The following is a 23,652-nucleotide window of genomic DNA, read 5'->3' as shown; positions in this document are numbered from 1 at the left end:
AAGGAAAAATAGAGTTTTAATAAGTGGTCTTATGTTATTTAACAATTATTCAATCTTATGAACAATCAACGAAATTGTACCAAATTCATCGGTAAATCAATTCCTAGAGCAACCTTCTTCTAAGTCTCATTTGCCATGGTCGTACTGTTATTTGACATTGTCTTGTATTACTCACGTACTCACATGATTGAGTGGGGATTAGCAACAATTTATAGGACCGTGACACCAATTAAACCTACCCACTTATCGTTCCGAGGTAGGTTAGTCTGCAAGAACAAGGAATGCATGGTCATATAAACTGACTCTTTTTTCATAGGGGTCAATTCCTGCCATTACAGGCGAACTTGATTCCTGAAATGGTTTTATTTGGAAGATGCATGATGAGCTCGTCGGCGAAATTCAAGTGTCAACATTTATCTATTTCTTTTTCTCTCTCTCTTTTTTTGCTAGAGTTGTTTATCTTTTTCACTAAAACTACAAGAAGCACTCGTGTCCGTAAGGGCTAATTTGTTCAAATTCAATTTAATCCCTCGGTGAAGGACAAATACTTCCTTAATCTTCTTGTGGAACATTAGACATTTAACACACAATTCAATAATTCATGAGCATGCACATTCATATAGCTTTAATTGGAGAAAGTTACCATGGTAACTCACCATCCTAGAAAGCACAATCTCCTGTAGAGGCAAGTAATTAATCAAATTGCCGCCAAAAGTCATATAAGTACCACAATCATTTCTAGGAAATAAAATGATAAGTATCTAGAAAACAAAACCTACCATATTTGAGTCCTTTGACTTACCAAATTTTTGCATTTCCAAAAATCGGCACATTATCAATCAGAATTGCTCAAAAGTGGATGTGCAAGAAAAATGTATCATCAGCAACACACTTTATTTCAAGATTAGAAGCGGCATGAGCTCACTTATTACATTATCGAACCACCTTATTACAAGGACACTCCTAGGAATCAGCACTGGGAGGATCGTCAGAATCGTTGCCATGAGAATCAGTTGTCCGGTCTTCAATTGCTTGTGTTAACATCATGCTGAATTCTTCAGACCTTCTCTTATGAAGTTTCAGCTCCTCCAAGGAGAGTTGGTCCAGCAGTGCCTCCCACTCGCCTTTGATTGGGCATTTCTCTGCCTCTCGTCGGAATTCAACAAGGCGCTCTCTTGCAACTCTCGGGTTCTTCGACAATTCTGAGTTCTGATCGGAGGGCTCACGCAACTCCGCCATTTGTTCGCCTTCAGATTGCCTAACAGCACAAGAAAGGGATGTGCCTGGATCTTCAACCCGGCCGAGACTGGCCTGATTGCTAGGACGGACAAGAGACAAGGCCTCGTTGCCCAGCCTGAAGAGTACAATTATCGACTCAAGTGCACAATCTGAATTGATTTCGGCAGCACTCCTAGTATCTTGCTTGCGAGGACGACCAAGAGACAAGGCTGCATAGCCCAAGCCGAAGAGTGCAATTAACAACTCTAGCGTACATTCTGAATTGACGCGGGCAGCCCTCCTAGGATCACGAGATCGACTTTTCAAAGCAACCTTCTTCTGAGCCTTATCATCCATCGCTGTATATATTTGAGATTGACTCTTGCACTCGCGCATGATTGAGTACGGATTAGCTGCGATTTGTAGGGCCGTGACACCAAATAAATGTATCCACATCTCGTTTTGCAATTGGTAAATTTAATTGGTTTCCGTGTATAGCATAATCTAGATACGAAATCCTAAAAATGTTTTATCTACCTATTTATAGATAAACATTCAATCTTTTATCATGTTTGGTTATGTTTCTTGCCAAATACGACCATGCACGAAAGTTAGTCAGAGAGCTAATTAGATTTTTTTCCTGAATTTGTCGATACTCATTTCGGCACTCAAATTGACTTATTTTTTTTTAACTCAATCCATTAACTTATCTATTTTTTGATAGTTCCCAAATGGTCCAATATTCAGCCATTATTCTTTTTATACACTTAAGAGGTAATTAAAAGAGCGTACGTTTTGTAAGCATAATACATGTTATTCCCAATTCTAAATGCGATGATAGATGCAGAGATATGAAAGTTGCTGTCTGTCGTTTGGTTAGTTCAAGATTCCTAAAGACCCACTATGCACACATTCAGTGCTAATTTTCTAGGAAGCTGTTTTTTTTTTTTGGGGGGGGGTGGGGGGTCAAGAAAGACGACTTTCATTACTATCCAAAAGATAGATTACAAAAGTTTCCGAGATCATGACATAAAATTAACCATAGGGAATGGGGAGGTTTAGAAAGCCAATTGGGCAGGAGGGAACCAGTTCTATGGGCCTTGGCGATCCAGTCCGCGGCCTGATTAGTATCTCCAGGCTCATATCTTATTTTGACTCCACGTAGCTGGGCCTAGGGCTGTAAAAAAAAAGCCCGGCCCTGGCCCGGCCCCAGCCCATACCCACCCGACCCGGCCCGAAAAATTTGGGCCTTTTTGTTTGGGTCTACTCCGGTCCGGGTAAGAGCTCAAAAAGTTGGGTATTTTCCCTGTTTTGGGCCAGGTCGGGCTTCATCCGTGACTTAAAAAATACCCTAATCATTTCCCAGAATTCGCACAGCCTCGTCCTCGTCTCTGCTTGGCCTCGGCCTCAGCTTTGGCTTCCATTTTCCTCCACAAACCCAAAAATCAAACGTCCTCTGCAAATCAAACGTAGCACAGCGGCACATCTCTCTCGCTCGCTCAAGCATGATCGTAGCTCTGCTCGACAAAACCTCAATTTAGGGTTTCTCATTTTATTCAACTTTATGGGTGTCTTCGGTCTAGCGTCTTGTCGGTGATCAGGGGATTTCTAGCTCAAGTCGTGGTTTGATCGTTCGTAGATTAGGGGACCATTTTTCAATGGCAGAAGCATTCGACTTGGATTTGAACTAGGTAGAGAGAGAAATAGCGGCAACGCACCATCTCGGTGGAACCAGGAGCATCCAAGCTGTGTTTTGTGCAGAGGGAAGCTACTTTTGACAGTTTCTGTTGCGGCATTTTCATTAATCTTTCGCGTCTTATTAGAGAAGTGAAGATCCATCATCTTCTTCCTCGCTCCAGAGCATTTACCTCAAAAGGTCTCTCCTTTTCTTTCTTTTTTGCAAGGAAAAAGCTAGCAATAGTACCTTTGTCAAACTAAATTTGTCTTCAATCTTTCGAAAGGAAAACGACCCACATCATGTTTTGGGTCGGGTTCCTTTTTACAACTTGAATCGGATTGTATATTCAAGTAGAATGGGATATTGATGCTGTTGCCGATAGTGACGGATCAAGAATGTGTATGCTGAAATCTTCTTTTTCTTTTGTCTCTTGATTTGCTCAATAATTTAATGCCCTGAACTTTCCTTCTTGCATTTTTTGTGAGATCTTTTCGGGTCGTCACCTCGTGTTCGTTCTGCCCGGTCTTTGAGTGGGTAAACAAATTTCCTTTCTTTTTATATATATATATCACTTTTTATATATTGCTGAACTTGCTTCTAAACGTACCCCGCGAGAAACCCCCTCCCAAAAAAAAAAAAACCCGAAACCCGACCCGGATCGACCCAACCCATCTCTATGGTTATTTGCGGAACGGGTCAGGTCTAGTATCATGAAGACCCAGCCCGACCCGACCCATTAACACTCCTAGCTGGGCCAATAGAGATCTGCAGTCATTGATAATGGACCGAGCAGCCCATGGAGCTTCCATTCGGCCTGATACGCACTCCACCACCACTGACACGTTATCCGAAGAGATCTCCACGTGCAAGTCAGTTTCCATCTCTTGTTCAGTTCGTGCACCTTGTTTACGCTTCAGCCATGACAGAGCCTCCCTCATAGCTGGGGTTTCAGCAACAAGGGCCAGAGGGAGCGTGAATCTGTCTTACAAAGCCGTCCGTGAGAAGGCCAAAGGCATTTCTGCAGATACCCGCGACGGAACCAGCCATGGTCGAGCAACACCACGTACTATCCACGTTGATTTTCCTGGTGTTTTCCGACGGCGGGCTCCACTGCGTCTTTGGTGAGCTAGTTCCTTCATCGATATGCTTGCCATACTCAGATTCCATTTCACGAAGAGTTGATTCATGGAAGTAGCGTCTCTAATAAGCAAAGCTTGGATTGGGCCTCCGTGCTTGGAATATCATGGCGTTGCGCGCCTTTCTAGGAAGCTGTTCACATTGAGAAAGTGTATTTCCTTTTGGTTGCTCCATTTTAGTGTTGACCTACGGCGATTTGAGAATATATAGGGCTAAAACCCCTATCCAAATGCTCCCTTGGTTTAAAAAAGTACTAGAATTTATTCATGAATAATCAGGTTTGAGCATGTCTGAATGGGGCTATGTAAGTGGCCCAAGCTTAGGAAGGAAATTGATTGACCAGGCCCACCCAACTTATGTTTAGTTGGCTCAAGTGAGCTCTGATAGATTGCTGTACTTATGCTCATGTCTACTTTAATGTATTCTCCACCAGTAATTGGAATCTATTGCAATAAAGAAGTGCATCAAGCCACTTCAGAATATATTAGACATTAAAGTTGGAGAGACCAGGAACTCTCCTTGTTCCATATTACGAACATTTTGAACTAAATGAGGAGGTCCAATGGGAATAGTTATTGGCGATGACGATGAATTGGTTCAAAAATATATGTACTACATAAGCCTATTGATTTGATATGACGAGTTCCACTCCATGAAAAAAGATGGCACCCTCATTGAGCAGTGCCCATAAACTTGGATAGTCTTCGTTTCTTAAGAAGAAGAACACCTAACGGCCTTCCATTAGGTCTTCGTCCTTATAGACCGATGAGTTGAAGACTTGCATGGGAACATACTACTTAAAATATGTTGATAGAGTTGACAAAAGACAATGTACATGCTCGGAAATGGTGGAAGAGGAAAGCTACTGCTTTATAATTGTTTCCATCACGGCTCATGACTTACTCACGTCACCACCATCTACAATACCCGAATGTCCACATTCTATACTTGCCAACAGATCTTGGAAGACAATAGATTCAACTTGTTGGAAACAGATTCCTAAACAAAATGCGGAAAAACGGAAACAAATTCCTAAACGACGAAAAACTGGAACTAACGAGTAACGCTAAAAACATATGCGAAAACGTGCCCAGTTGAAACTTGAATCACCGATCGTTTAAAGTATATCACCAAGAAGGATGTACCTTATTTTCCACGGATTAAATGCTCCGATTGCAACACCGAGAGAGTACGATTCTTCGATCATCAAGTGAGAGCCCTTTTTCCTTTTGAGTGAAAGAAGTTTTGTTCTTGTTAGTGTGAATATCAAACTTACAGAACGTACATTTTTTTTTTCATCTGCCTCACCCTTTTGTTCTTTTTGCAGTTTCCCATAAATAACTGTCTCGGCGGTTATCTCTCTCTCATGGGCTCTTTCAAGTCTAATGGGCTGGGTTAGCCCAATATGGGTGGCCTAAAATTATAAAACCCATCATCTCCCACTCGCACATGGTGAGCTAAACATAACTCTCTCTTCTCTGCAAAATTCATACTAGCAAATAATCCGTGCGATCAGCATATTTCGAGAGCTCGTTGCCATGTATCTGTTAGGAGTACATAGCAGCTCAAATTGGGCATAACGTTTTTTAGCAGATATAGTATGCAGTACCCTAGATCAATCAATCACATTTATATCTCTCTTGATCTCTTTTAGTATCTCGTATATTGTATTCACAACTATGATTTACTCAAAATCATAATTGATCGACCTGTGACTACAAAAATAGAATGTGACATCATAAACAAATTGATCTTCCTCTTTCCTTAAACCTCTCCATTTCAGTCCAGCTCGCTGTTCTAGAAATGCCCCATTAGATCGAATCATTCATAACCATTGGCAACACCCTAAGATAGCAAACACTAAATAGAAACTTTGAGAATAAGTCAAAGTTGTAAATGCACTAAATGAGGAACGCTTATCCTCAAGAGTCTTACACAGCATAAAGTTGAGATCAAAACTTTTGCCACTCTTATTGGTCGTCTCATGCATACGTAGTATGAAATATATATTACGATATCAACTCATTTCCCATGGAGCGTATGTCTTCACATTCAATACAGTACAGATGATAGTTTAGACATACTTAATGTCTAAACTTGTGTTCACGTATCTACTCTTTCAAAGAATCCATCAAAACTCACATCTGACATCAAAAACAGATAAAGTAAAATATGTGGGCTATTTTACTTTCAGATATAGTAAATATTATGTCCTTATCTTAACACTCAGCTAAGGCGACATTTATATTTTAAGCTTGAGCTCTCGATTACCACCTGCATAATAAGCTTAAAATTGTCTCATCTTTATTTATCACACAGTAAATAGACGCGATTACCCGTGTGAATGGGCTAATTTCATCTGTCCGACATACTTTCTCAACATAATGCACTAAGCATTAAGATGCATAAATATAAAATAAACTCATAGGCATTAAGAATGATAGAACAACTTCATTAAATGTGAACATTCAGGGAAAAATACAATATTCAGTACATCACTCTTTACGCAGTCCAAGAGATTTTACATGACCATAGAAAATATCTCTAGGAATTGGCTTTGTCATAGGATCTGCTATCATTCTATGCGTAGATATGTACTGCAAATTCACATTCTTTCGTGCTATCATATCTTTAACAAAGTTGTACTTGGTGTCTATATGTTTGATCTTGCAATAATATTTTGGATCCCTGGTGTAAGCTATCGCTGTTTGGTTATAACAATTAACCAATAATGAGGTTGCAGCATTCTTAGTAATACTTAAATGATCCAAAAATCTCTTAAGCCAAACTCCCTCTTGTACTACTGCTGACAATGCCACGAACTCAGCTTCCATGTTGAGGCTATACAAGTTTGTTTCTTACTGCTCCAAGATATGGCGCCATTATTCAGTAAGTAAACAAATCCAGAGGTAGATTTCCTTTCATCCAAATCTCCTTGCCAGTTAGCATATGAGTAGCCTTCAAGTCGTAGATCCTTTCCTTAATAACTCAAAGAATAATCAGCAGTACCCTTTAGATACCTTATGATTCTTTTGACGGCTTTCCAATCTGCTTGACCTGGATTGGATTGGTATCTACTTATCATTCCAACTGCAAAACATATGTTAGGCCTTGTACACATCATAGCGTACATTAAACTTCCAATGGCGCTAGCATAAGGAACACGTTTCATTTGTTCCGTCTCTTGTGGAGTCTTAGGACGCAATATATGGCTCAATCCTTCACCTTTTGCAATAAGAGCATCCATGGGTTTACAGTCATGCATACAAAATCATTCAAGAACTTTGTTTATATAAGTCTCTTGCGAAAGAGACATTAATCTCTTGGAACGATCTCTTGAAATCTTAACTCCAAGAATATATGCAGCCTCACCCATATCTTTCATCTCAAAGTTAGACGATAATCAACTTTTTACAATATTAACCAACTCCATATTGCTTCTGGCAATCAGTATGTCATCAACATATAATGATAAGATCACAAATTGATTTTTGGATCTTTTGATATATACGCAATGATCTTCATCAATCATTGTAAAATCATACGTTACTATGGCATTATGAAAACGTACATACCATTGTCTCGAAGACTGTTTAAGACCATATATCGATCTTAAAAGTCGACATACTTTTTGTTCTTGGTCTTTCACAATGAAGCCAACGGGTTACTTCATGTAAATTTCTTCTTCTAATTCTCTATTTAGAAAAGCAGTTTTTACATCCATTTGATATAATTCAAGATCCATACTTGCCACTATTGCCAGAATAAGGTGAATTGAGGTAAATCTCACTACATGAGAAAAAGTTTACTCATAATCAATTCCTTCATGTTGATTATACCCTTTCGCCACGAGGCAAGCCTTATATCTTTCTATTAAGCCATCAGCTTTACGCTTTATTTTGAGAACCCATTTATTCCCAATAGCTTTGCGTCCTTTTGGAAGATCAACCAGTTCCCAAACATGATTTGACTTCATTGACTCTATTTCTTATTCCATTGTAAACATCCATTTTTCCTTATTATGGCAACTTAGAGCCTCATTTACATTTCTTGGTTCATCTTCATCTTTTGGAGCGACCATGAAAGTTTCCCCTTCAATGTCAAAACATCATCAGGGAATACTTTTGCAACTTGTTCGCCATATAGGAGTTCGTACACGTGGTACATCATTCTCCATTACGTTCCCACTTGGATTTGATAATGACGGTATCGTCTCGTCAAACGATTACAATTGAGATTGAGTCGAATTTAATTCCTCACTTCTCACATTGCTCCCACTTGGACGAACTTCATCAATTTCATTATCAGGATCCAAGATTTCAAATAGTGAGTAGTTATCACCTATTTCGCCCTTCTTAGGAAACTCATTCTCTAAGAATGTGACATCTCATGATTCAAATTCAGTTATTCTCCCACTTTCTTGCTCACCTATAAACACATACCCTTTCGAGTGCTCTAAGTATCTTATGAAAATACTCTTCTTACCTCTGGGACCCAATTTTTCATATTTGTGAGAGGGCTCTTGAGTATAAGCAGCATAACCCCAAGGTTTAAGAAAACTTAAATTGGGTTTTCTACCTATCCATAACTCATACGGAGTGGAAGTAACTGATTTAGAAGGCGCACGGTTAAGTACATAGGTAGCAATTAACAAAGCATCACCCCAAAAGGTGATTAGTAAGTTAGTTTGTGCCATTATGGACTTAACCATTTTCAATAGGGTTCTGTTTCTCTTCTCGGCAACACCATTTTGTTGAGGAGTATATGGAATAGATAACTGTCTTTCTATTCCTTTTTCATCACATAAATTTCTAAACTCATTAGATAAATATTCTCGACCTCGATCGGATCTTAATGCTTTTATTTTCTTATCTAGTTGATTTTCTACCAAGTTCATACATTTCTTAAAGCAACTCAATGCCTCAAATTTATGAGAAATCAAATAGACATATCCAAATCGAGTACAATCATCTATGAATATGATGAAATATACAGCCCCATGTCTTGCTCTTACATTAATTGGACCACAGATATCATAATGGATTAGTTACAAAGGAAACTCAGCTCTTGTGCCTTTTCCGAATGGTTTTCTTGATGTTTTCCCCATCAGGCAATTCTCGCAAATAGGCAAATTGACTTTTTCAATATTGCCTAATAAGCCCTATTTGGCTAATCTATTCATTCGTTGTTAGCCAATATGACCAAGTCTAGCATGCCACACATTCACATCATTATCATAGGAGTTGGAAGATGTAAATAGAGAATAACAAACGTTAACATCTAATACAATAAAACCATCCAGAAAGTATCCACAACCATAGTAATTCATATTCAAATACAAGTCAACACCATTATTATGAAAGTTCAAATTAAAACCAAGTTTAACCAACACTAATACAGACACTAAATTCCGACGAATCTTCGGAGCATATAATACATCATGTAGGAACAATGTGCGTCCACCACACATCATTAACTGGCAGGTGCCAATCCCTTTAACTTTAGCTTTGGAGTTGTTCCCTACATTAATCCATTTTGTTCCGATCGGAATCCGTCGGAACTCCACGAAGGCAGCTCTGTCCTTCGCTACATGGTCTGTGGCTCCCGAATCTACGGTCCACAAAAGATTAGACTCGGTTAGAAATATGGAACTTGACAGATAAGCAAAGTTCTCAATAATACAAGGGATGTTTACCTTCTTTGGCTCGCCACAATCGCGAGCGAAATGGCCCTTCTTGCTACAGTTGTAGCACTTCACCATTGATATCTTCTTAACGAAAGGACGCTTTTCTTTATCATGTTGGTTAAATTTCGGTTTCTTACCCAAAGAACTTGCTCCCTTGCCTTTCCATTTCATGAACCTTTCGACGCGCTTGCGCTTAGAGCTCGAAGCCCAATGTGAGCTAGAACCAGCATAATAGATGTCGATTTTTGGTTTAATCTCCAGGAGGCGATCCTCTTCCAACTCAAGATGGCGCATGTCATCCTCAAAGGGCTTGATGTTCTCATTGTGGGTCAGGTGCACCTTCATGTGCTCCCAGCTTTAAGGCAAGGAACGGATCACTGCATGTACTTACTGCTCATCAGTCAGAATGTGGCCAGCATCCTTCAGCTCATTGATCATGTTTGACATCTTTCTCAAGTGTTGTTTCATGGTCTGACCATGAGGCTTCTTGTACGAGTTAAACCTTATAGTGAGCTATCTCAGCTTGGTCACTGATGTATGACCAAATCTTGCTGCTAGTGCTTCCAATATTTCTTTGGTATGCTCAAAGCGCCTAAACTCTCGCATGATGTCATTCTCCATACTACTCAGCAATGTGATGCGAGCAAGAGAGTTCTTTTTCTTCCAAACAGCAAATGCATCCTTGTCCCTTTTGTGCTGGGTAGTGTTTCCATCTTCAGGCTCTTCCATGACTTGGTTAAGAGCTTCTAGTGCCTCTTGCTTTTCCAGCACATATTGAATTTTCATGTTCCATATTTCATAATTTTCGCCGTTCAATTTCTCTCCTTTGTTCAATTCAGCTATTATGTTCTTAGTTGCTGAAGCCATTGAATCTGAACATTTTAGACATATACGTATGAATTATTAATGCCACTCATTTATGCATCAATTTTACACAAACTGATTATATTAATGAGTAATTTCACATAGTTTTTATATTCGAAAGTTCACTATGCTCCCAATCATCATCTAAAATCCCAATATGAAATTATCGTTAATATAATCATTAAGGTAAAATTACATTCTTCAAAGTTACTAAAACTTTTAGAATTCCCACTCAACCACATGATACTAATAAGATAGGTATTAAAATATAATAATACCATAAACTATTCACAACAAAAAAATATCCATCAATATTCATTAACTAAACACTATTTACATAAGGAACGAATCCAGCATAGGAAAGAAACAATAACATCAACGTGAAAAGAAATATCCACCTAGGACATCTAAAACTAACCTAAAACATATATAAAAATCAATGATACCTAACTTTCCTATAAACAGGGAATGATTTATCAAATTTATTAGGAAACTTAATCTCTTTCTTTGGCAACCAAGAAAAGATTATCGGGTATCCCTTAGGGTTTCTCCATGGTGCATTCATTCTTCGCCAAGTTCCATTCATCCCTAAGGTTGAAGTCTTTGTTGTTTCAATCCTATAGTATTCCCTCACAAAATATATTGTAAGTTTTTTGTAGGATGGGACCATGTTGACCTCCCATAGGTGATGCAACACCTTTTTCCATTCAGATGGAAGAGTGTTAATCACAACATTCAACTTCTCAAAGTCGAGCATATAGTAACCATTCCAGATGATTTTCTGTATCATCTTTTTAACCTTGACCATGTGATTCTCCAAATGACCACTTTCCCATCGATAAGCATCTAACTCAGCTCTTAACGCTACAAGTCTTGCCTTTTGTTTAGCCATTCGTGGGATAATAGGTGTACACATCGTACGGGGCGACATTGTTCCTGCAACAAATGCAGAACCAAATAGGATTACACATAATCCTTACAGCATATGATTAGCAAATTTATTTATTTATTTTTTGATGGTCAACGCCGATCAACGGTCAACGGTAGTTAACACCAGTTAACGGTCAACGGATGACCGGGTCAAGTCAACGGGTCGAAAAATGGGTCAGATCGGACCAATCGGGTAGGGCTTTCCGGGTCAGGCCGGGCCTTCGGCCCGGGAGAATCACTGTGTGGCTGATGTCAGCCACGTCCACACGCTCATGCTTGGCGCGTGCGCGCGGTAACCGCTGCGCACGTGCGACGCACATGTTGGCGAGCCGCCACTTGCTGCAGCGCGTGGAGGCGCGTCTGGCCTCCCCCGGAGGCGTGCCACTCATCGTTTTTCTCGTCTCAATGAGTACTACGACCCTACACTTTCAAAAATAAATTTTGACGCACGAAAATCGAGAAACGACCTCGAACAGTATCGCCAGGTGTCGGTTTTTCGTACCCGAGCTTTCGTCGGCGCCGTTTCACGAATTCCAACCAACAATCCGTTTTATAAACACGTTAAACGATCAGGAAACAAGACACATTGCTTTGATACCAATGTTGGAAACATATTCCTAAACAAAATGCAGAAAAACGGAAACAAATTCCTAAACGATGAAAAACTCGAACTAACGAGTAACGCTAAATACATATGCGGAAACGTGCCCAGTTGAAACTTGAATCACCAATCGTTTAAAGTACATAACCAAGAAGGACGTACCTTGTTTTCCGCGGATTAAATGCTCCGATTGCAACACCGAGAGAGTACGATTCTTCGATCGTCGAATGAGAGCCTTTTTCGTTTTGAGTGAGAGAAGTTTTGTTCTTGTTAGTGTGAATATCAAATTTACAAAACATACATTTTTTTTCATCTGCCTCACCCTTTTGTTCTTTTTGCAGTTTCCCATAAATAACTGCCTCGGCTGTTATCTCTCTCTCATGGGCTCTTTCAAGTCTAATGGGCTGGGTTAGCCCAACATGGGCGGCCCAAAATTATAAAACCCATCACAACTTGTCTGCGATAAATTTAGAAATGCTTTCGTTGGGTATGATTGGTTGTTGCAAGTATTGTCTCCAAAGGAACATGCTCGACGTGAACAAGAGGATGATTATGATATTGTATCATCTAAATCATGGCGAGGGACACGACCTCGGAAACATCAAACTTGTTAGACATTCTCTTTTGTGTGATCTGTGTGTATTTTTTTTTTTCCAAATTATTTGAAGATGTACTTGCATTTCAATTTGTTTTTAACTGAATGAGTGTTTTTCAGTGATTTCCCTCAATCAATTTTTCTTTTAAAATTCAATATCTTTTGAATTCTGTTCATTAAAAATTAATTTCGAATGATAGCTCATATGATGTCTGCACTGTACAAAAACTGTTTTTTGGAGCTAATCTTGTTGTCTGAATACAGGCAGAGATGGCCCAAATCCTTACAAGAACGCTCGTGTTCTCGCAGCCAGCCATACATGTTGATATTACCATTCGTTCCCTCTCCAAAGAACCATAGTTTCAAAGGCCAAAACCTCTCCAAAGTCTCAACAAAACTCACTGTCATCGCCACGAGCTTCACCCGTTTCCCACAATTTGTTTCGTTATCTTGATGATTTGATTCATACGGGTACCTCTCTCTTTGATGGCTACGGTCCTAGTTCTATACCTCCCTCAGTTTCCAAATTCGGTAGCCGATGTTGTACACAGATGGCTCTGTTCCATGCCGAAACTTCATTGATTCTACAGTAAAATGTTTGCAACACCACAGAATGTTTGCAACACCGCAGATCGGCCTTGTCTGATGTTGTATTTTAGGAACAGAGAGACATGCACATCAAGAGTTTGAGTTGGACAACGCAGAGATATCCCGGGAACTTTACAAGATGTTTGTTATCTGATATGTTCTTCCTTTCTAGGATAAAACATTCTCCACTATTCATCTTCTTAGTCATGGAGAACTGAATGAGTGTCTACACTTCAGGATAGGAAGATTCTTGGCCAACCTGAATTTCTCTCATGTTCTATCCCTCGATAATTAGTTGATAAGTTTTCGGCATTTGCATCCCCCTTACTTGATGAACATGCTGCTGTATGATGAACTCATTGGAAGACTGTTTTATCCGGTCTAATCGAGTCGCGTACAGTTTGCCATGAATGTCCTAGAGGGAGATTTTGTGGTTCAACGAGTCCTACTTTTGAATGTGTGGGTTGGGTTCGACAAGAACAACAGGGAGTGGTACTGGGACATAGGTTTAATTGTTGTCATGATACTTCAAGCAGGAAGCAACTAGTTCCAGAGATGAGAACCACCATATATTGGTTTTCGACGACCGGCTGCCTCTTCCGGTAACTGGGCAACACCATCGCAGAAACTCTGCACCCTGCCACAGAATGTTCAACTCGCGAGACAAATCCATCGTTCGCATCAACCGTGCCTATTTACGTGAGATCCAAAGCACCCACCTACAAATGCAACCGTCCTTTTTCCTAGTCAAAAGAATACACTATATGTAATTGACCCGCCATGACATAAAAAATAAAGTTAAGATGTTCTGGAATTGGTAGAGCCAATGTTTATCTAATATATTTTCATAGTTTATTGCACTTTTAAAGTTATTTATTTTGCGAAAAATGAATAATTTAAAAAATATTTTAAAAAAAATGATGACTTATATTACCTAAGAAAACGAATGAACAACGAACGACATAAATTATTATTGATAATGAAAATATTTATTACCGATAAATTATTTCGGGCGATGATTTTGAAGTTAAGGCTGCGCATGACAACTTGCCAAACAGTGTTTGATTCTGTTCTTTTGTTCCCAGAATCAGTTTGGGAACAGAAATGCGTTTGTTTAATTTTTTGATTCTGGACACAATTTTGTCAAAAATTGTTCCCAGAATTAGTTTTCAAGAATAAAAAAAAAGTAGCTTCTTGATTCTGGGAACAATTTTGAAAATCAATTTTTTTTTCTTCTTCCTTTTCTTGGTTTTTAATATAGCTTCTAATGTCCGGCCCGAGGACCGCCCTCGCTGGATCTGACGAAAATAAAATATTTTAATAAAAAATAATATTTAAATAAAAAATATTTTATCGGTCATGGCCAAAAAAAAGAAAAAAATATTTTTAATAAAAAATATTATTAAAAAAATATATTTTACCTACCATGGCCGGTGACCAGGCCATGGCAAAAAAAGAAAAAATATATATTTTTAATAAAAATATTATTAATAAAAAAATATTTTACCTACCATGGCCGGTGACCAGGCCATGGCAAAAAAAGAAAAAATATATATTTTTAATAAAAATATTATTAATAAAAAAAATATTATTAATAAAAAAAATATTTTACCGGCCATGACCAAAAAAATACAAATATATATATTTTAATAATAATATTTTAATAAAAAAATTATTAATAAAAAAATTATTTTACCGGTCATGGCCGGCGACCAGGCAATGGCAAAAAAAAAGAAAAAATACTTTTAATAAAAATATTATTAATAAAAAAATATTTTACCGGTCATGGCCGGTGAGTAGGCCATGGCCAAGAAGGAGGAAAAGAAAAAAAGAAAAAAAATAAATATTAAAATATTTAAAAATATTATTAATAAAAAGAAATTTTGTGGTGTTACCAAACGCATTTCTGTTCTTTTTTTATTTCAGGGAATGAATTTTGGGCCGTTAGCAAATGCCTTAAAATGTTCAGAATTAATTTCGAGCACAGAATAAAAAAAAATCATTTATGAGCCGAATTTATTTTCGGGCACAGAACCGTCGTCATGCGCAGCCTAAATATCACGGGATCTTTTTCCATTTCTGCAATGGACAAGCGGATTTAAAAATCTTGAAGAAAAGGTGGAGGAGGAGAAAGAACAGATTGTCGTAACACGCCAAGCGAAGTCATCAAAAGGGGAAGGTCGTCGTCTTCTTCCATCGCGCCTCTGGGTTTCAACTGAAATCTCCCCTCCTCTCTCTCTCCCCCACACACCCCCACCTCGAGCACTGGCTATGGCAGCCTAGAGCCCTACAGCTCCGTCGCGCAGTGACCAGAACGCCGCCGCCGCTTCTCCTCTCTCCCTTGAATACCGATAGATCCGAGAGAGAGAGAGAGAGAGAGAGAGCAATGAGGTCGCTGATGCATCTCTTCTCTCTCTACTTGCTCATCTTCTCGGCGAGGTACGACTCCTTCGTGCACTGAGCCCTCGCCGACGGCGTTACTCCGGAGGAAGCTCAGCAGCTCCGCGACGAGGTAAATTTCGACTCTTGGCCCTCCCCTTTCGATCGACACTCACGCCTCGATCGAATCCCAATCGATTCGATAATCCCGCGGCTGTTCGCCCCTCACCGTCTAAGTTGAAGCATTTTCTGCTCGCGGCTCACTGAATCCGGGAGTGATCCTGAAGTATTCTGCTGATGGGTCTTGTGAATTAAAAGAAAGTTCGAGTCTTTATCCTCGCTATCGATCGTCGGGATTGCCGCACCGTGCGATTAAGATAGGGCTGTCAAAAAAACCCGGCCAAACACGAGCCAATCCGACCAAAAAAATTTCGTATTTGGTCGGGTTGGACCTCACAGAAAAAATAATTGGGCTCGGATAACGAGGAAATACTATCTTCTTCTTGTTCACAGCCGAGCCCAATCGAAACAACAAGCTAAGGTTCATTCTATCTTCTTCTTCGTTCTTCCATCGGCGACAAACAACAAGCTGAGAGGGTTGCGGAGCGTCTTGACGAAAAGTGTGGGTCTGCGCGCGCACTGTGCGATAAGTGTAAAGCGTCTTCCTTCCTTCCTTCCCTTGATCGATTCGTTCGCGCTCTTGCGAAGGGATGGCGGTTGCAGAGCGTGATCTCGATCGCACGCTGCGGATTTCACCTGCGATGGGTTTCTTGTGTTGGTTGTCTGATTGGGTGAGTCTGAATTCGATTCAGGTGAAAAGAAGCTGTCGAAGGTGATAAGTGGAAGGACGGAGCCAGCAGCACCCCCAAAGGCGGTGGTCGCAAGATCAACGAGAACAAGCTCCTCTCCAGGGAGTCGAGGTTACCCCTCTCTCTCTCTTTCCCTTTTCTCTGGAAGCATTGGACTAGGCGGTGGCCCGACCTGACCCGTTCAGGGCTTGGTTCGGGTCCGGCCAAGCACAAATGTTCAGTATTTCAGGTCGGATTGGGTCGAGAGAGAGAACAGATGGAGATATCTTCCTAAGAACTGGGCCAACTTCTTAACTTATAAGCTGTTAACAACAGCCGTTCTACTTGCTGATGTAACAGTAATTAGTAAGTGGAAGAAGAAAGAAAGGATGTGACTAATACGGGAGAATGATAATTAAATATATATCAAGAGACTGGGAAAGACTCCGCGCGCCTTTCTTGAGGGTATCATCACCCCTTCCTTGCTTTTCTCTTCCATATAAAGAATTCTCGATACCGCGTTGATCTGCACGCGTGTCGCTGAATTTGGAAATGCAGAACAAGCAAAAGAATAACAGGCTTGTAGCCGAGCTGAGAGGGCACTGCAGATTCAGAACAGTAGATTCAGGTACAGAGTGATCCATCCAACCATAGAGAAGATTGCGAATATGTGAACCCAAAACAGGACAGCAGCCGCCTCCCTACCGCAACCACATAAGTTAGCAACCGCACCTGTGGACAAGATACGAGTGATCACTGGTTTCTTTTGCACACCTCCAAAGTATGTGAGGAGTAGATTTCAACATGCTAAAGTCCCAAACTAGTCCTTGCTTAGTGTTGTATCGATCAAATAGCTCTGACAACACGTTTAGACGATGTTAGTTTGGATACTTAAGCACACCCCTAGTTTCAAAGGCCAAAACCTCTCCGAAGTCTCAACAAAACTCACTGTCATCGCCACGAGCTTCACCCATTTCCCACAATTTGTTTCGTTATCTTGATGATTTGATTCATACAGGTACCTCTCTCTCTTCGATGGCTCTTGTCCCTCCCCGTCAATTCTACCCATCAACGTTTCATGGAACCCGCTTCCACTTCCTGAGGTATGATTCTCCAACTCGTCGAAAGACCCACTCTCTGTGTGCGGCGAAGTTTAATGTCTTTTCTTTTGCATCCATTGAACAAAACCCTTGTAGGAAATCGAGTGTTTCGGCTCCTGCTAGAGGCAAGCCCGTTTCTTTGTTTAATCCCAGCTTAAGCTTTAGTAGCAGCAACGGTTGGTTAGATAAATGGAACGAACCCAACAAGCAAAACAGCCCCAAATTGCCTCGAGCTGTGATGAATTACAGAAATGGCGGCGATACTGGTGGTGGCAGTGGGTCCACAATGCAGAGAATCGTGGAGAAATTGAAGAAATTTGGATACGTGGATGATGGGTATGAGAGGAGAGAGAGACCGCCGGAAAGAGTGGTGGAGAAAGGATCTGTGGAGGATATCTTTTATGTGGAGGAAGGATTGTTGCCGAACACGCGAGGCGGGTTTTCGGCAGAGTCGAGAATCGCGGAAGCAAACGTGATTGGGGAGAGCAGTGGAGCAAGGTTTCCGTGGGATAAGCCAAAAGGGAAGGGGGAGGAAGAAGATTGGTCTGCAAGGAGTAAGAGCAACACCTCAGTGGCGGAATTGACGCTTCCGGAGCCGGAGCTGAGGAGGTTGAGGAACTTGACTTTTCAGACGAAGAGCAAGATGAGGATTGGCGGAGGTGGTGTTAAGCAAGCGGTCGTGGACACGATTCACGAGAGGTGGAAGACCTCGGAGATTGTGAGGTTGAAAATTGAGAGTGCGGCTGCGCTTAACATGAAGAGGACACACGAGATATTGGAGGTATGCTTCTTCCATACATGTATTGATTTCTCAAGTCTCGTATCATTTATCTTCCTCTTGTTAACAAGGAATCTGTGGTTAATCTAATACGCTGCTTGACGGAAAGGTCTATGAGACTTGTACTTATACCAGATTTTCACGTCTCTTTCATTGAGGTGGTGGTTTTCTTGTTTGATGTTTATCAAGGTAGCTGAGATTGATTTGGTAGCTTCATGTGCTCTCTGTTTTAGCCACATAGACTACATTCAACTACTGATTTCACTGAAAATGAGCAAGAGATATGCAACCTATGTTTCAATAGTCAGATTTGTTCTAATGGAATTCAAGAGGATTGCGAATTTTCATTGGTCAGTTATTTACGAGTCAAAGTTTAGCATGGTTTAGATGGGTTTCAGCTTCCAACAATTGGACAGTGTTCAGATTATGTCTTTTGATTCATGTGCATCTGGCCCAAGCTCTAGTCAGTAATCAGATAAAGCTATGATCACCTTTCACATAACCATTAAGATAGAACGCGCCTTTTGTTTTTTAAAGTTTCTAGTTTAATTAACATGCTTGGTAGAAACTGGAAGCACGACATGAAGGTAAAGGCCAGCTGTTGTTGATAATTATTCACTACCATTTTCATATTAGACAAGTATGCATCATGTAAACCCATGGAAATGGAATAGCATACATTCAAGCTTGTTCTCTCTATCCACAATGCTGCCAGGCACTGCGGGCATTTAGTAATATCTTTAAATTGTCACGGTTTATAGCCCTGCAAAAACCAACCTAATTAATGGTACTATTAAAGGTTATTTCAGTATTATTATCTATTGATGATGCTTGTATGCACATGTACAGAGGAAAACCGGTGGTCTAGTGGTTTGGAGATCTGGAACGTCGGTTTCATTGTACAGAGGTGTGAGCTACAAAGACCCTTCAGTGCAACTGAATAAACAAATATATAGAAAAGAAGGAAGCTCAGCTACTTCATCAGCACCTGCTGATACCATTGGTAGGGATCCTTCGCAATGTGGAAGCGGCGAGGATGCGCGGGCATCTGATATTGCATCTGGGAATAAAGATTCAGAGTCAACGCCAGAAGTTGAATATGAACATGAAATGGACAAATTGCTAGATAGCCTGGGTCCTAGGTACAGAGACTGGCCAGGATGCGAGCCCTTGCCTGTGGATGCAGACATGTTGCCTGGAACAGTTCCTGGTTACCAACCTCCTTTCAGAATCCTTCCTTATGGAGTACGAGCAACGATTAGCCAAAAGGAGGCAACGGCTTTGAGAAGGCTTGCTAGAGTACTTCCTCCACATTTTGCTTTAGGTATGCGATGTCATCATCTTACTTGGTTGGCTCTCATAGTGGCATTCTCATCGTTCTTGTATTTTCTTGTACCCAGGAAGAAGCAGGCAGCTCCAAGGTTTGGCTGTGGCCATGATCAAGCTATGGGAAAAAAGTTCAATTGCGAAGATTGCACTAAAACGTGGCGTACAGCTTACAACTAGTGAGAGGATGGCGGAAGATCTTAAGGTAATTGCTCCAGGAAACTTGTCCAACCCATTAAGTACTATGTTTGTTGTTTATTTTTATCTGATAGTTTACTCTAGTAATGTCTTGGGTAATTTGTCACTGGACCTAAAAAACGATGGCTGTCCATAGAATTGTGATCAAATCTTATTGCGTGTTTATTCTTCTCATGACTGCAGTTTTTCACTTGAGTCTACTGAATTTTTTTTACGCAATCAAGAAAATTCATAATGAGCTTACTAGTTCGTTTCTGATTGCATCGACTTTGGATTGTTTTGCCTTTTTTCATGAGCAGTAGAAAAGTATGGTTTGAGTCAAGCTTTTTGATATAGAATTTGACAGGGGGAGTACTGCTCTCAAGAAACAAGGACTTCTTGGTTTTCTATCGAGGTAAAAATTTTCTCTCGCTAGAAGTCACTGAAGCATTATTGGAGAGGGAAAGACTAGCAAAGTCCCTTCAAGATGAGGAGGAGCAGGCTCGCTTGAGGGCATCAGCCTCGGTTGTTCCAACCGATCATATGTATGAGCAGCCCGGAAATACCGGTACGCTTATGGAGACTCTTGATGCCAATAAAAAGTGGGGAAAGAAGTTGGATGAACAGCACAAAGAAAAAGTAATGATGGAAGCAGAAATAACAAGGCATGCAAGCCTCGTCAGGAAGCTTGAAAGAAAGCTTGATTTTGTGAGTATTCTCAATTCTTGTACAGCATCTCTCTTTGCTTTAAGAGCATAAATGGCCTCTTCCTGTAAATAATTGTCTTTAAAACCAAGCAACTTTAGTTCTAGTGAAAGCACAACTGTTGTTGATGGGTCACCCGTGATTGATATCGTGCTTGAAAAATTCCATTTCTTTTCTGCCAAAAAGACATTGTTCAAAAGTATTGATCAAATAAGTAAGGTACTGATGCATAGTTGAATTCAATAATGAGGTGTGTAATTTATGGCTTAATATGCTGAAAGCATCAGCGGACATGGTGTTAGTACTAAATGTGCTATCTGCTTGCAACCTAAATTTGAATAAATCTCCTAGGCTGAGAAAAGGCTATTTCGAGCCGAAAGAGCTTTGTCAAAGGTTGAGGAGTTCCTGAAACCAGCAGAACTGCGAGCAGACCCGGACAGCATCTCTGATGAAGAGAGATTCATGTTCCGCAAGCTTGGCTTAAGGATGAAAGCATTTTTGCTTCTTGGTAAAAACACTTGACATTACCATTCACGTGTTTAAACCCTGGAGACTAATACTTATATTGCTGATTGATCTCTTTCTTCCAGGAAGACGGGGTGTTTTTGATGGTACGGTGGAGAACATGCACTTGCATTGGAAGTATCGAGAGCTGGTGAAGATCATTCTGAAGTCAAAGACCTTCGACCATGTTAAGAAAATAGCTTTGGCTCTCGAAGCCGAGAGTGGTGGGGTCTTGGTTTCTGTTGACAAAGTCTCCAAAGGGTATGCCATTGTGGTGTTCCGTGGAAAGGATTATAAGCGGCCTTCCACCTTGAGGCCAAAGAATCTTCTAACGAAGAGGAAGGCTCTGGCTCGTTCTATTGAGCTTCAAAGACGCGAGGTACGGCTATACAATTGCATCTATTTTCACCAAAATTCCTGATTTTCTGGTATTAAATTTGTAGGTCCACACATATCTCACCTTGTTTGATGTGCATGTTTGCATGTATCTGTGCTGATGCTAGTGGTCTGCTCCAATAATATGTTCCTATCATTGTCGAGTTCCAGATATTAAAACAGAGTGCATTTGTGTGTATGCTAATCGGTATGCTTGAGTTTGGCTGGTAATTTTCCATTGCAGTCTTGGTTTGGAAACACATTTCTGAATATTGTGAAAGCACGATGGCATGAGTCACTTGTTGATGACCTGATGGCTGTCTAGCTTTGTTGAAGTTACATGGTTTCCTGAATTAAATGCTGAAAGCACCTAGATTGACACTGGCATACGATATGTGTTATACATTGTGGTGCATTCTGGCATTACTATTCATGTGAGATGTCTATTTTTGGGGAGGGGATGATGAACAATGCAGAAATTTCTGATGGTACTCAGACATCTCTATTCACGATTTGGTGATTTTTTTCTGGAAGTATGCTGCTAGTTGAAACACTCAGAGATCTTTGCTGAAATGGTTTTTTTTGTTTCGTTGAAACAGGCACTCCAAAATCACGTGTCCAATCTGCAGAAAAAGGTGGAGCAACTTCAATCCGAAATCGTAAGGCCCCCGATACTTCTTGAATTTGGCCAGTTCGGTCCAGCTATCTAAACAGTAAAATACGTAACTCCACCATTAAAACCACTTGCACATTCACAGGAACAAATGGACCGCATGAAAGAGAAAGGCGACGACGCTTTTTACGACAGATTAGATTCTGCTTACCCCACTGATGAGGAGGACAATGAGGTATACCTTAGCTTGTTCTTATCTTGCTTTTCCTTATATCTATTTTAAATTAGGTTCCAAGGTACCTGTTTCTCTTTTTGTTATCTGTTTCTGATCCTTTTAAATAGGAGGAAGGAGATGAGGCATATCTGGGGATGTATAACAGCGAAAATGGTGGTGAAGATGAACACAGCAATCCGAGTTATGAACTGCTCTCAGAAGCCGAATTTTCAGATGATGAAGAAAACGAGGAGTCTCAACCAGATTCAGAAGGCCCGACTACACGTGCGTATGCAGCGTCGAGCACCACTGTGCATTAGGGGTGTAAATGGTTCGGTTTTCCTGAAAAACCGAACCGAACTGAACTGGTAGGGGTGCACTCTTGAACCAAACCGTATCTCGCTTGAACCGAACCGAAAAACCGTTTTGGTTCGGTTTGGTTCCGCTCAGTTTTCGGTTCCTTCTTCCTTTTTCTTTGTTCTTTTTTTATGCTTTTTATTCGTAAAAACTGAATTCCGCCAAGCACAATAGTCGCAAAATTAAGTCCCGAAAGGCCAAGAATCTTCGGCGCCGAACCCACAAACCCGCTGATCTACATCTTCCTTCCACAAATTAAGCATAATCATAGTAGCGAACAGTCGCAGAAATTCTTGGGAATCACAGCAACAGGAGAGATTCTTCACGAGAAAGCAGCCAAAGCTCAAAACTTGACAGCCCAGAAATCGACCAAAACTCATACCCAGATAGAACCAAAACAAAGAGAAGAAAACTCGAGCACATCCACCGACCCAAAAGCTGAAGCTGCCGGAAAAAGCAACCAATAGCCAGAGAAAGCTCAAGGAAACATGCAGATCAACGATGGCGCAAGCTAGGGCCACGGACCCATAGACCCGCAAACCCCAAATCCGACACGCTGGAAATCTTCGCGGAGCCAGCGGCCTAGAGGTCAATCGAGCAAGGGGGGTCGAGAGAGATGAATCTGATGTCGACGGCTGCTTCAGATGAACGAAGAGAAGAGTGGGAGGGGAGGGAACGATCGTTCGATGGATTGAGATAAGGAAGGGGACTGGAGAAGCTGGCGGCGATTGGGTCGGGGAAGCTCCTCAGATCTAGAGCGCGAGATGCTTAAACAAGGGCTTTCTCTAGTTTCTTCGTCTGAGAGGGGTGAGAATGAGAAAGATTTTAACTTTAAGTTGGCTTTCAGTTCGGTTTTCTTAGCCGAACCAAACTGAAATTACCCAAACAAAAAAAAAAAAGACAAGCTGATTTTCCATGATTTGAACCGAAACCGGAACCGAACCAAAATTGACGAAATTTTCGGTTCGGTTTGGTTCCGGTTTTGGTTCGGATTTTTGGTTCGATTCTAACACCCTTGCCGTGCATGCCACCAATGATC

At 40.7% G+C, this 23,652-nt stretch overlaps 1 protein-coding gene and 1 long non-coding RNA gene across 4 annotated transcripts; one reads left to right on the top strand and one right to left on the bottom strand.

Annotated features, from left to right (window-relative positions):
• Positions 1-13,347: 13,347 nt before the first annotated feature.
• Positions 13,348-15,523, bottom strand: LOC130138871 (uncharacterized). Its single transcript, XR_008817144.1, has 2 exons — positions 15,435-15,523; positions 13,348-14,033 (listed from the first exon to the last, which is right to left on the bottom strand). It is a non-coding gene; the product is annotated as an uncharacterized LOC130138871 (long non-coding RNA).
• A 131-nt stretch (positions 15,524-15,654) lies between these two features.
• Positions 15,655-22,633, top strand: LOC115688356 (CRM-domain containing factor CFM3A, chloroplastic/mitochondrial). 3 transcript variants are annotated; one of them, XM_056314293.1, is made up of 12 exons: positions 15,655-15,809; positions 16,489-16,596; positions 17,483-17,567; positions 17,661-18,345; positions 19,192-19,666; positions 19,743-19,873; positions 20,203-20,553; positions 20,902-21,058; positions 21,141-21,433; positions 22,029-22,088; positions 22,188-22,277; positions 22,385-22,633. In XM_056314293.1, exons 3-12 carry the CDS (start codon positions 17,500-17,502, stop codon positions 22,574-22,576), a joined length of 2,502 nt encoding a protein of 833 aa, XP_056170268.1. In that variant the 5' UTR covers positions 15,655-15,809; positions 16,489-16,596; positions 17,483-17,499; the 3' UTR covers positions 22,577-22,633. The 3 variants fall into 3 exon arrangements, with proteins under 3 accessions (XP_056170268.1, XP_030470015.2, XP_056170264.1); XM_030614155.2 differs by lacking the exon at positions 15,655-15,809 and adding an exon at positions 16,231-16,328; XM_056314289.1 differs by lacking the exons at positions 15,655-15,809; positions 16,489-16,596 and adding an exon at positions 16,789-17,092.
• Positions 22,634-23,652: the final 1,019 nt, after the last annotated feature.

The sequence above is a fragment of the Syzygium oleosum genome, unplaced genomic scaffold, assembly GCF_021117445.2.
Source record: "Syzygium oleosum isolate NSW1041296 unplaced genomic scaffold, Sole_v2.1 Sole_v2.01, whole genome shotgun sequence".
Lineage (NCBI taxonomy): Eukaryota > Viridiplantae > Streptophyta > Magnoliopsida > Myrtales > Myrtaceae > Syzygium > Syzygium oleosum.
Note: the sequence above shows the minus strand (reverse complement) of the source record. Positions and strands in the feature narration are given on the sequence as shown.

Bases quoted from the DNA above. Each gene is read 5' to 3' on its own strand.
- LOC115688356 (XM_056314289.1), top strand. From the start codon at position 17,017: ATGCAGAACAAGCAAAAGAATAACAGGCTTGTAGCCGAGCTGAGAGGG. The intron at 17,568-17,660 runs GTATGATTCTCC...AAACCCTTGTAG, and splicing joins ACCCGCTTCCACTTCCTGAG to GAAATCGAGTGTTTCGGCTC. The intron at 18,346-19,191 runs GTATGCTTCTTC...GCACATGTACAG, and splicing joins GGACACACGAGATATTGGAG to AGGAAAACCGGTGGTCTAGT.